General features: G+C 38.3%; 1 protein-coding gene across 2 annotated transcripts in view; it reads right to left on the bottom strand.

Annotated features, from left to right (window-relative positions):
- The window catches only part of LOC126426955 (zinc finger protein 436-like), a 273,690-nt gene extending 272,199 nt beyond the window's left edge, over positions 1-1,491 (bottom strand). For both annotated transcript variants that reach the window (XM_050089068.1, XM_050089069.1), the window contains exon 1: positions 1,349-1,491. In XM_050089068.1, the coding sequence (XP_049945025.1) occupies positions 1,349-1,405 (57 nt within the window). In that variant the 5' untranslated portion in view covers positions 1,406-1,491. The remainder of the gene's footprint in view (positions 1-1,348) is intronic.
- Positions 1,492-13,829: the final 12,338 nt, after the last annotated feature.

Here is a 13,829-nt window from a genome sequence, read left to right as displayed (position 1 = left end):
TTCCTCAGCCATCAGTTTCCCCAGAATATAATGCTATAAATGTTGGTGGATGAAAATAGAAAAAATAAAACAAATTTTGGACATTTTTCAGTTCAAAAATCTAGTATTACCCATAATCCAAAAACTGCGAAACTTAGACATTTAAGACCAGTAACATGTGATTCCCAGTTCAGGTTCTTATCAATATAAACATCTGTTTTATTTATTGATTGATCCTCATACATTGTTTCTAATGGTGTCATCAGGACTTGTGCAGTACTGAAGAGCATGTATTGTCTTTATTCCAAATTCAGTGACAGTCCAGTTGAAGAGAACCAATGTTTAATTTCCAAAAAATATTGTTAATTTTTCAAGTGTGGAACTTACTCCATTAGATTTAACTATAGTGGTCGTATCATCAGCAAACAGAACTATTTCTGCTTCTTCGATATATGATACAATATCATTTACATATAACAAGGCCAAGGACTGACCCAACATCGATCCCCGTATGGGGAAAAGATGAGTAACGATTTGTCGAAATTACTAACTATTTGTGCTTGTGGATTTTCAGAAAATCATTTAGGACCTAAACAACTGTGCTTCAAGAACTCAAAAACTTCAAGTGCAACTCGAAAAAAAGTCTATTGCATTCACATTGCTGGTAGTAATTGTTCAATCAGTATTAAGCACGAGTTCATGGAATTCCCTTTCTCTCATTGTATGTATAAAATGAAGTTCCTGATAAGCAGTGTTTTTTTGTTTTTAATGTTACTAAAAGATTTAAGTGCTGATACAAAATACAAAATGTCCAGTATTTGAATGGGGAATCATTCAATCACACAATGTCATTAAATCCAATATCCAGTGTGCTACTGACCCCTGCACTACCTTAAGTGTGCAACAAATTCTAAATGCAAGCAAACGTAACAACTTCCAATCGTTATTTGATATTCATTTTCCTAATGACTAATAGTATCTGAAATTTTAATGACATTTTTTCATCATCCTGATTTATCGCAAGACGTGGCTGAAATCAAACTTATTTCTTAGCAGTTTTGGATGCACAAATGTTTAAACATAAGTTAGTTTAAGATAATTTACTAGGCGTCTTAGTCACTGTACCACTATGGTGCGACAAAGGAACTCTGGAATTAACGTAGAAAATACTAAAAAACAATTCGACTTCGACTGCAAACTATCGAATTCTTGACCTAATTTATTTGATGCATCCAATCCGCCAGAAAAGAGGTACTGTAAATCAACGGCTAAATGAGGTTAGCACGAAAATTCATTTGACGCTTGGTTGTTTACAAGCCTATTTAAAAGTTACGCCCACATACTGCAGGCAAATGAAAGTAAGATTTACCTCTTCAGCATTAGGTGACAAAATTTCTGTCTTGACGTAAACAGGGTCGAAAGTCATAATGTGTCTTAAAACTTTTCAACGAATGTATTAACTTCAACAAATCTTCCGATTAAACGCTCTGTCCAGATGACACACCACGTACAAAACACTACAAAAAATAAAAAACAAACGAATGCAGAGTCTTCCAATGCCAACGTGACACAAGTAAACCATTCTTGAAGTAACCGCAAACAGAATCAGATTTGAAGTGTGTGGAAACCAGTTCCAGATACGGGACTATAAATTTCAGTTTCGTGAATTTATTTCAGTTTGTACAACGAATGCATTCCCTCAAAGGCACATTATAGGCTTTTTTCATGCCACGGCCTTCTTCAACTATTGCAGGTGTCCGTGGATATTTAAGTTGTATGACGTTAAAAAGCAGGCAATGTCATTGGCGTTACAGGATTTTTTTTTTTTTTTAAGTAAAGCAACAGGGCAGTTATGTGACTGGTCATTAATCTAAGGCAGATAGATCTATCACAAAAACTTGTACTGAAGAAATGTATGTCTAAAGGCGAGCAGACTAAGCTTTAAGACTCTGGCACTGTTATTATATTACATATGAATGGTTAACCGGAAGCACGGAAAAAGTTCTTGGGAATAACAAAGAGTTATACACTTTATCTTAATGAATTGCTACTGTCTCAATGAAATATTGTTACGTTTTGATCTATGGCACTGATATTAAATTCATCCAAAACATATAGTATCCAATGTGCAACTTGCCGTAAGCTTGTAGTTCGTTATGAATAACCGAACAACGCGAATGTTTTACCAAAAACTCTCCAAGGTGGTGCCGTTCCCAATCATCGCGAATACGTGGGAAAGCGTTTACTAATTCAAATGAACCCCTTCGCAATTCTCACCCTTGGCCGACACTTGTGAAGGCATTTCCACGCTTGAAGTTTATGCACCATCACTGCATCTGGGATAGGAGTAACTATCATTAGCTGGTCGAGAAGTGAGCTAATTGCCTTTCACGGAAGTGTGTTATTCAGTTAGTACCCTTTAAGTTCCTTACTTAGCCATGGGTGAAATACAAGTTTCATTACTATTATTTATCTGGTCCAGTAAATCACACTACATTAATATTGGACAAAAGTTCATGTATAGAAGTCCTTATCAGTATGTTGGTGTTATGTGTAAATTTTATACATGTCCTGAATGGGGTTGCTGTGTCTATATCATTAATAAAGCAGGAACAAGATTGGACCTAGAACAGAACATTCAGGCAGACAATATTTTTAACATTTTGTTTCTCTGATTGGTGTGGATAACTACACTCATGGTAAAAACTTATTGACAACAGCAGATATAAATCTGATAAGTGCTCTGGTTTAGCAGACACATAGATGGTAGAGGCCAATAAGGTTTTAGACATCATTCAAGAACTTGATCTGTTAGCCGTGAACCATCAGTGACAGAGCTGGCACAGCTATAACATAGACATTAAGTTGTAAGTAATATTTTCAAGTGGTCAGTCCAGTCTGGGTTGATCAGCAGTGATCACAACTTACTTACATTCACAGTAAACAATATAAATAACACTGGTCGAAACCTAATTTTCACAGAAAATGTATGAGGCAAGCTGGAAGAGGTTATCAGAGGTCCTCTCCACAGCCATTGAGGCAGCTTGACTGGCACATTACAGAAATCATAAGACCCAATACCAAGAATTGTTTAATCAACACAAACAGATGCAATGCGAAAGCTACCTGAGAAACCACCTGAAGACCAATTTTCCAAATCAAAGATGAAAATGGCTCGATGACCTATGGACGGAGACAGTCAGCAGAATATCTGCTTGGCAAACTCCTCCCAATTAACGATCAAGAAGATAACAAAATCAACAGGCAACACAGATGTGCACTAAGTAATAAATACAATAATTCTTTAATAACCATATAGTTTGCTGAACTGAAGAAGAAATAGCCCGAGCCATAATGAAATTGAAAAACAGAAAAGCTCCAGGACCAGATAATAATCATGTCAAAGTTCTGAAACAAATAAAAGTACAAATTGTTCCATTCCTGACCAGACCACTAAATGAGTCCTTAACTCTGGATCAAGTCCCTGCTAGCTGGAAATTAGCAAAAGCTGTTACAATAAAAAAGTCCAAGGCTAAAAATCTGGCTAATCATAAAAGCTATAGAGCAATATGTTTGACTAACACACTTGCAAAGGTTCTGGAAAGGCTCCTCTGTGACACATTACCCCTAGGTGGAGAGCTTGACAGACTTAATCATTGCCAATCTGGTTTAAGAAAATGGAAATGGATTGAAGATCCATGTAATATAGTAATCGAAATAATAGACACATGTAACAAAAAATATGCAGTAGCAATATTAATTGAAATCGCAGGAGCATTTCATGCTTGATGATGGCCTGCTATTTTTGCCCGGATGGGTTCTCCAGTGTCTAAATCACAGCTTCATAGATTATTACAGGGGTAAAGTTGTGGACTGGTCAGCCAGGACACAAACTAATAAAAAGGACTACCAAAGGGTGCCCACAGGGCTCAATTTGTGGGCCAGTATTTTGGGGCCTGGTAACTGAACCACTCTTGTGGAAGATGACCAAGTGGATTGGGTGGTGGCATATGCTGCTGGCGTCTTGGCTGTGGTGTGAGAAGTGAGAGCTCAGCTGGAGGAGGTGGCTAATGGGGTCCTCTCCCAGATGCAGTGATGGTGCGTAAACAACAGACTTGCAATAGCCCCACAGAAAACCATATACATTCTCCTTAAAGATCAAGTTTCATTATGTAGAAATTCTACAGTTAAATTAGAAAGCATCTCTATGATCAGACAGCCATGAAATACCCTGGATTTCAACTGGACGCAAAGTGTAGCTTCACACAACAGGTTCAGTCAGTCATAAACAAAGCAAGAACATTATGCAAAAAATTGCCCATGCCTCAACAGCAAATTACAAGCTACTCCTGCAAGCAGTGATAACCTGTCGTGATGCAGTTTTCACATCAGTCACAAGCTATGAAGCAAATGTTTTGATGCACGTGGAACAGTCAAATACTGTGATGTGCTTAGAGGAGTGCGCTCCTCAGACTCACAGGGCCTTTAGCACTAGGCCAAATGATGCTTTACTGGTGATCCTCAGAATCTACTCAGTAGACATCATGGTACGATGTGGTGCAGCCTCCTACTGGTTACATAAAGGGGACTCAACGAAAGCCCGTGAAATTTTAGACTAAAGAGTAACAGCCAAGCTCCAAATACTGAACTGGAAAGTGGGCACATAGCAGAATTACTGGGATAAAACTGGAACAAGCCAAAGAGTCTACCAACTATTCCCCGAGCTGATCATGAACTTAGTTGTAAATACTCCACTTCAGTTCAAAAGGAACGGTGGTATACATAATTACAACACCAGAAAGAAAAATGTTATTCATTACTACACATTATGGTTGTCTTTAGCACAGAAAAGGGTGCACAATGCTGAAACAAAAATTTTTGATCACTTATATTGTTTCTTTGTTAAGTTTGTATAGGTGTTGCAGTTAAGGATACCGTGGTCGGGAGTCTTTACTAGGACGACCTTCATTGTGGTAATGTTGTAAAAGAGAAAACCTCTAGTTGCACTTAATTAATTGTTTACATAAAATGAATTACACTTCTTGACAACCCAGTAACTGTTTACTTTGCTTGTTTTGGTGGCACCTGACTGCCGCACCATGTCGTCGTACACATCCAATGTTTATGTTGTTCTGGTTCGTCCGTTTCTCAGAGCGTTGCGTTGATGTCGATAATACACAAGCAAGGTTGTGTACTGTCAGTTGACAATGTAAACAGATATGTACCCACTATCAATACTATAAACATATGTATTTTAGGAATACAAAAATAAAGAATGTGATACAACATTTCATTAGACTGTTTAGTGAAGCACACCAGGCTGTGCTTTCTGCATAATTTTGGCAGATTATACCATTTACACCCTGTACATACAATGCCTGAAAAAAAAAATAGTGAAGCACCCAGAAGATATTGGTGAATGTCAATGCTTCACATATGTACAGACTGTTAATGGGTATGTATATCTTAGAGGCATAACTCTCTGTCACAAGTAGAACAGCCACTAGAGTGCATTAGCGTTGTTCGTGTTTAGTGTTGTTACCACACTGGTACCATATGTAATGAGTGTGAACAGGGTCAGATATTGAACAAACACTCGTGAAGGAAATGGAGATACCACATACTCGTGTGAGACAGTGTTATCATCCTTCCACATCTGCACTTGCCATCTGAGGACATTCCACCTTGTCATAGACTACCGTCAGCCAGACCAGGGAATTACTGTCTCGTGGTAACATCCCAACACAAAGTTCAGCGATGAGCTGCGGTTCTGCATTATGAAAGATGACCATTGTCAACAAGTATGGCAGCAACTTTGGAAGAGGTCCCATTCTTCGGCATGGCAGTGTTACTACTGCCGTCACGGTGTGGGTAACCATCGGCTATGACTTTACGTCACAGCTGGTAGTGATTGAGACAACTCTGATGGCACAACCATACGTCAGGGACGTCCTGCGTCCGTATGTGTTGTCTCGTACATGACAGTAAGTGCCAATTTTCAACAGGATAATGCTCATACATGACACATGTGCCTATGAATTTCGACGGGACAATATTAGATGTGGTACGTATCTCTTTGAATGCCTGGACAAAGTATGTGTGTCTATGAACTTCAGATTTGTCCCCAATAGAATGTGTGTGGGACCAGCTCAGACAAAAACTCCATCCCTGTGCCAGTATCCAGGATGTCAAGGACCAGTTGTGGGCCAGCTTGTCTCAGTAGGAGGTACAAAAGTTTCATAACATCCTTTCCAACTGAAACACTGCATGCTGTATTGTCCAGTTGGGGTGCAGCGTTCTGCTGATAAGTAGATTCATACTTCTACTTTTTTAAATCTCTTGATTTTGTAATCACTGATATATCATACACCTTCTCATACCGTGAAGTTTTATTTCCTCCTCCTCCTTCACCCCCTGCCTCCCAACTCTTCACAGTTTTCATTTTCTTTGTCAGACAGTGTATCTATTTCATTCCTAAGTTCAAGAAATATCTCAAAGACTAAGTTGACTTGGCCAGCATATATCACTGGCAAGGCACATCACCATACCTGCTTTTCAGATCTTCCAAGAAGGCTTTGATCTGACGATGTTTGAGAGCAAGACAGCAGATGAAATTTGTTCTACAAGTCACCACACTTATCACCTCTCTCACATTCACACTATGTACAACCAAATTCTCTTGCTGAAGAAGGCAATGTAATGTAAAAATTTTATTTGAAATGGTTAAAGATCGTAGTGTCTCTTGTAAAAGTAGCAGGAAACCAACATTTCAGCCAACTATGGCCACTGCACCACCTGTAGCCACAAAAGACAGATTACTCCACTGCAGACCCAGATTGTCAATATGCTTGCTTGCCTGCCTCTCTCTCTCTCAATTATTATGTGCTATGGGAATGTAGATTGCCAACTGAGCAGCATCAGAAACATCTGTGCATTCATCCAGTGCCAAGGGAACTGCAGCAGCAATATTATTATTATTATTATTATTATTATTATTATTGCAAGAGCTGTTACATTATATGAAACAGTACTGGATATTCTTAAATTCTGTGACAAACAGTTAAAAGCTAGAGGCACTAGCGACCCTAAATCCTTAGGTCTGTCAGAAGCTATATGTTCAGCTGCAGATACAGCTGTAAACATGTCTTTTTAAATCTTCCTTTAGTACAGCTTCAATGTTTTAGCAGTTTGAAAAGCAACATGATAACTTGCTTGACCTGCAAGTGCATTTGTTGAGTGTTTTTCCAGGAAAAATATACAAGTGCCCATAAAAGAATGCCCCAGTTTCAATAGTATAATATAAACAGTTTAATTTAGATAATTTACAACAAATCATACATCATTTGAAGGTAAAACTAATCTATTTTTTCTTACAAATGTTACAGTACACACCCAACCTAAAATTTAATTCTTCCCTCACTTTGGTTAACAAATCCAGAGGATTGGATGCAATAGCTTCTTCAATTCTGTCTCTTAACTCTGGCAAATCATTAGGTAGTTGTGTAATGTAAACACAACCTTTCATAATGCCCCAAAGGAAAAAACTCACTGGGATGTCAAGTGAATGTAGAGGGGGGGGAAGAAAAAAAAAAAAAGCTCTGCCGTATTAACCATTGCAACCAATCCAACCGCCAGGAACATCAATATTCAACCACTCTCATACAAAGAGATGCCAAGGTCTCCATCTTGTTGCCAAATAGTTTCTAGGTTCACTTTCTAACTAGGGAAAGAGACATTCTTGCAACATATCCACATAAGCCACCGCTGATATGATAGCTTCAGTAGAGGGGGGGGATTGTGCACTTGATGTTGGTGTTGGGACACAGCAAAGAAAATGTTTAATTTTGGGGAATCTGTTGGATACATAAAAGTGCTTCAGGATATTTTGACCCCCCAATACCAACATTACTGGTATTTACCTTCCTACTTTCAAGTGACACTACCCAAGTGCCACTTGCTGATTCTGGAACACTTCAAATGTGTTGTAGTCTAGGTCAAAATATGACACATGTACTTTTTTATACATGTCCAAATGGCCATTGAAGTGGTGAAAACCAGCCCACAGAAAATGCGTTGTTATCTTTCTGAGTACATATCATCGAATTGTTGAAACATAATTTCCATGGTTGCTACTGTACTTTACAACTGTGCAGTCACATATTTTAACATTTTGATATATTCTGAAATCCTCTCCGCACCTCACAGTTTTTGTAATGGTGAAAAGTTTACGTGTAGTAAATCTAATAGTATATTTAACATCAATTTCAACCATTTGTGATAGAGGTACACTCCAAAGTCGCAGTAGTCAGATATAAGTTGGGAGTACCCTTATCTACTGCTATATGCACACTGTGTGGCATACGATGCTGGTCATACATGGCGATAGTGTTGTTTGCAATTTCACAGTGCAACCAGAAAAGAAGGGCTCCTGAAGGAATTTATTAAAACAATAAGGTTCTCTGTCAATTACGAGAATAACCAACGTGGAGGTGGCGAGAGGCTATTCCCGTTTTGTTTTTTCGTGATCTTTGTTTCATTTGTTTTGTTTCATTTCTTTGGTGTTGGATATTAAGTTTGACATCTACTTTGTTACTTTACAGTATTTAGGTTGTGCTGAATTATCTTTGATAGTCAGTGCAATAATGAGGAGACATTGTATTATCCATTGCAAAGAAGTGTTGCATGCACATACACATTGTGCACTACCCACATCTGATTACTGTAATATTATTGCACAATTTACAGCATGTATCACAGTTTTTAAAACAATAATTAATAGGAGGTTAACATTCATCAGGTTTTTTGGTCATGTATCCGCTCTTGAACCATGCATACCTAAACTTCTTCGCATATTGAGAGGATCGAAAGAGATTATGAATCATAGATTGAATTTCAGGACATTATTCATCAGGTGCAAATTTACATCAGAGCTGTATAGTAGGATTACATCAGAGAACTGTGTTAGAAAATTGTTCCACAGTCTGTATGGGTAAACATCAAGTGGCTGGATTATGCTGGTTGTTCCAGCAGAAATCATCATACATTGTATGTTCTTGTTTCCTTATTAGACATATTTGCAATAGATCACCAGAAGAAAGCATTACGGAAAGACTAATCTACACTATAAATTATTACAATGGCTACAGTAACTATGAGCATGTAGGAACCATTAATAAGGTTGATTTGGGGAAGGGACCAAACAGCGAGGTCATCGGTCCCAACAGATTGACTGGGGAAGGAAGTTAGCCATGCCCTTTCAAAGGAACCATCCCGGCATTTGCCTGAAGCAATTTTAGGGAAATCACGGAAAACCTAAATCAGGATGACTGGATATGGATATGAACCGTTGTTCCCCCCGAGTGCAGTGTGCTGACCATTGCACCACCTCGCTCGGTCATTAATATGGACTTATAGTGACTACATGTATATTGCGATATACTGTGACCCTGTACTCTGGAAGGGGGGGGGGGGGGGGAGGGGTAGTAACAAGAGCACGACGCCCACGGTCTACCCAAAACCACCGCACATGCGCACATGGCCGCCTCATATTTATACCAATACACGTCATGCGGCAGGGTTGGTATGGACATTGAATTGCTTGGGGGAAACACAATGATGAAGCTGTGTTGGATGGCCAGATAATAGGATAGACATGCATTAATGTATGCATGCATTTCGACTGCATATGTCATTCAAAATACAGCACGATGAATCCAAAGAATGTATTAAACCTATTACATGAAAGCTTTGATCATCTGCAATTCGATATTGACTCTATCATTACTGATAAAAAACCATCATTCACATAACATTTAGTCCGTCAAGATCAACATATTTGTAGGCAGTTATAGTACTTTGACCTATGATGACGAAAATGTATTTTTTGAGGCTGTCACAATGGAAGAGGTGTTCGAATAGGAGTATGAGGATGTTGTGGAAGACATTAAGAAGAGTCAAATGGTAGTATTGGAATATAAAAAAAGGCAGTTACATTTTGGCACGGAAAGAAGAAGAATAAGAGTTTAAAAACAGTCCAACATAAGTTCAGAAAGGCTAAGGATACAAAATCACTGTATAGATGAACAACACAAGTCACTAAGGAGGGACACAAAGCTACAAATTTCTAAATATGTATTGGAACAATTCCAGAAGGCATGCAATAAATCACTAACCTACTCATGACTAGGACCTGAAACGATGGGCTCTGAGGGCGAGAGATGAGGGTAATTCGTTGTGCCATCTATTCACGACATCTATAAAATGGGCTCACCATTTTAAAGTAAGGCACAGAATTATTTCCAGAAAATGGATTTGTGGCAAATGTAAAATCTAATATTGTATCATTAAGAGAAGAAAATATTTACAACTTGGACCAATCTGGATTTAATTTCCTTTAAAGGAACTCTAAAAATTGAATTCATTAAACCATAGCTACACAAGACAGCCACCCCTATCTGCAAGTGGTGTTCTACAATACACTTGCTCATAGTCCTGCAGGAAACAGGGGGCCAGTTTGGACCCATTGTCCAACGAACTATGTACAAAGCTGATAATATTGTTGCATTTGCTTCAACATCTGGTAAATTAACATCAATTCTCACTATGGAATGGTTTGCAAATGTTTCTTTACCTACTGTCAGTGAATGATCTGTCCTGTGTTGAGATTCCTGGATAGGACAAATGAAAAATAAATTTAACAACATAGACAAAGGTATTAAGGACATAAAGGCTATATGACTGTTCCTGCTGGAACAACTGGCATAGTCCAGTCTCTTGATGTTTACACATACAGACTGTAGAAGAACTTTCTAAAGCAGTTCTCTGATGTAATCCTACTAAATTTGCACCTGAGGAATTATATCCTGAAAATTCAATCTTCGATTCATAATCAGTTCTGATCCCCTCAATTGGTGAACATGTTTAGGTATGCATGGTTCAAGGGCGGATGCATCACAGAAAAACCTGATAAATGTGTACCTCCTGTTAATTATTGTTTTAAAAATCATGATACATGCTTTTAAATTGTGCAATAATATTGCAGTAATCAGATGTGCATGGTGCGCAATGCATACGTGTATGCAGCACTTCTTTGCAATGAATAATATAATTTCCCCTCATTATTGCTCTGACTATCAAAGGTAATGCAATACAAGCTAAACACTGTAAAATAGTAGATGTCAAATGTAATATCCAAAACCAACCAACCAAAGAAACAAAACAAAACAAAGACCATGAAAAAACAAAACAGGTATATCTCTTGCAATCTCCACGATGGTTATCATCATAATCCACAGAGGGTGACACCTTATTGTTTCAATTCAATCCTCCAGGAGCCCTTCTTTTATGGTTGCAAACAACACCATCGCTGTGTATGAAAAGTGTCATACTGCGTACAGAGCACGCGTATAGCGGTATATAGGTATACTTCTCACTTATATCTGACTACTGCGACTCTGGGATGCACTTTCATCATATGCGGTTGAAATTGTTGTTAAATATACTATTAGATTTACTACACAAACATTTTACCATTTCAAAAACTATGAGGTGAGGAGAGGATTTCAGAATACACTGTGTATCAAAAAGAATCATCTGATTTAAAGAAATCATAACTATTATCTTATTTGAGATATGTGTGTGTGTACAATGTACTGTTGGATGAGTGAACTCTCAAGTTTTACATGGTTCCCACTAGGTAGCAGCAGTGAGCACCCACTTCAGTTCTATTAAAAATGGTGTCTGGACAACAGAAAAGCATTTTTTGTTCTACATTTTGCGCAGTGCGGGTCAGTAGTAACTGTTCAGCGTGACTAGGTATGGTGCGGATCCTCCTACAGCACACAGCATTAGACGATGGCATGAACAATTCTGAGAAACAGGTTGTTTATGTAAAGGCATATCGCTGGTCCGCTACCAAGTGCCTGACACAGACTTTGAACGCGTCCACCATAGTTTCACATGGAGTCCGCAGAAATCCGTTCGTTGTGCAGCTCGACAGCTCAACATGCCCCCCTATGTCCATCTGGTGTGTGTTTTGCACTGACATTTACACATTAAACCATACAAAGTTCAGCTACTGCAAGTTCTTTGTGAAGGTGACAAACAATGTGTAGCGTTCTGTAATTTCATTCTTGGGGCAAGATGGAGGATGACAGTTTTCTTCCATGCTTAGTGTCTAGTGACAAGGCAATATTCCACTTAAATGGAAAGGTGAATCATCATAATGTGAGAATCTGGGGTACAGAACAATCACATGAAGTTGTACAACACGAGAGGGACTCTCCAAAATTTAATGTGTGTGTGTGTGTGTTTTTTTTTTTTTTTTTTTTTTTTTTTTTTTTTTTTTTTTTTTTTTTTTTTTTGCAGCTTCAGAGAAACTGTGTTTGGTCCATTTTTCTTTGCCAAGAACACTGTTTCAGGAAGCACATATCTCGATATGCTTCCGAACTTTCTTTTCGCACAGTTGGAGACTGATCTGAATGAAATCATTTAGCAACATAATGGGGCACTGCCGCACTGACATCTGGAAGTGCGACAATTTTTAAATTGGAGGATTACTGTATGATCGGTTAGTCGCACTGGACCAAATTATTCAGCCTTACATTACTGGTCTTCAAGGTCACCAGACCTGCTTGTATGTGGTTATTTCTTGTTGGGGTTTGTAAAAGACTGTTTATGTGTGTCCGTTACCAATAACAATGAATGAACAGAGACATTGCATAACAGCAGCTGCGGAAGCTGCAACTCAAGATATGCTCGCTGCAGTGTGGGAACAATTTGAATACCACATCGTCACATGCATCCATCTCAAGGGGGGCACATTGAACACCTATGAAAAGATATGAAGGAAAAAAAAAAAACTTTTTGAGTTTCCCATTCATCAAACAACAAAATTCATTGTATTTGTTAATTACATGTTTCAACATTTTTGTGGTATCTCCCACTGTTTCAACAATATGTGCTCAAAAACTAACAACTGCGTTATGTTTGGGAGTGTTTTCACTACTTCAGTGACCGTATGGGTGCACATAAAAAAAAATGTATGTCTCATATTTTGACCTAGACTACAACATATTGTATTTGAAGTGTATCCAAATCGGAAAGTGCCACTTGGGTAGTGTTACTTGTCAGATGAAAGGTTGCTTCATCACTGAACAGCCCTCGATACAGAAAGTCAGCTTCCTGCTGCAACACTTCACTTGCAAAGTTGTAATGTCATCTAGTTTTGCTGCATGTATCAATTGTAACCGTTATGGATGCGTGTGTACACATTTTCTTAAAACCTTCCACACAGTCATCTATGTCAACTGAAGTGCAAGAGTTGCTATCCAAACAGACTTCTTAAGACTACGAAGGTAACATGGTCTGACACAATCGACATCCTCTTCAGACACTTTTGGTCATCCCACTCTTTTCCCTTTCAGTTTTGAACTGATCATATTATTGGCAAGTGTTTTTTGCCACATGAGGATCACAGTTAAACGTTAAACAAAACACATGTTGAACAGAAACTCTTATTAAACTGCAGAGCACAAAAAGATTTACACTCGGGAGTTGCCATATTGCAAATGTGGCACTGCATTAAGGGAAACAACAAAGAAGTACTAACACATACTCTTATCTAAAACTGTTCCAGTTGGTAATTGTGACCCTGAATCAGAACTCTACAATCCTCACAACTGATATATTAAAATTTATAGCTGTGACATTCTTTTATGGTTACTCCGTATTTTCACAGTGGAAATGTTGGGGAAAATTATTCAGACACTGAAAGGTTTGAAGCACTCTAACCACCTCATGCCACCATTGTGTATCATAAATATCCAGGCATTCTGCGCTGACTTGTTGGA

The sequence above is a fragment of the Schistocerca serialis genome, chromosome 11 (assembly GCF_023864345.2).
Source record: "Schistocerca serialis cubense isolate TAMUIC-IGC-003099 chromosome 11, iqSchSeri2.2, whole genome shotgun sequence".
NCBI lineage: Eukaryota > Metazoa > Arthropoda > Insecta > Orthoptera > Acrididae > Schistocerca > Schistocerca serialis.
This window is presented reverse-complemented; position numbering and strand designations above follow the sequence as displayed.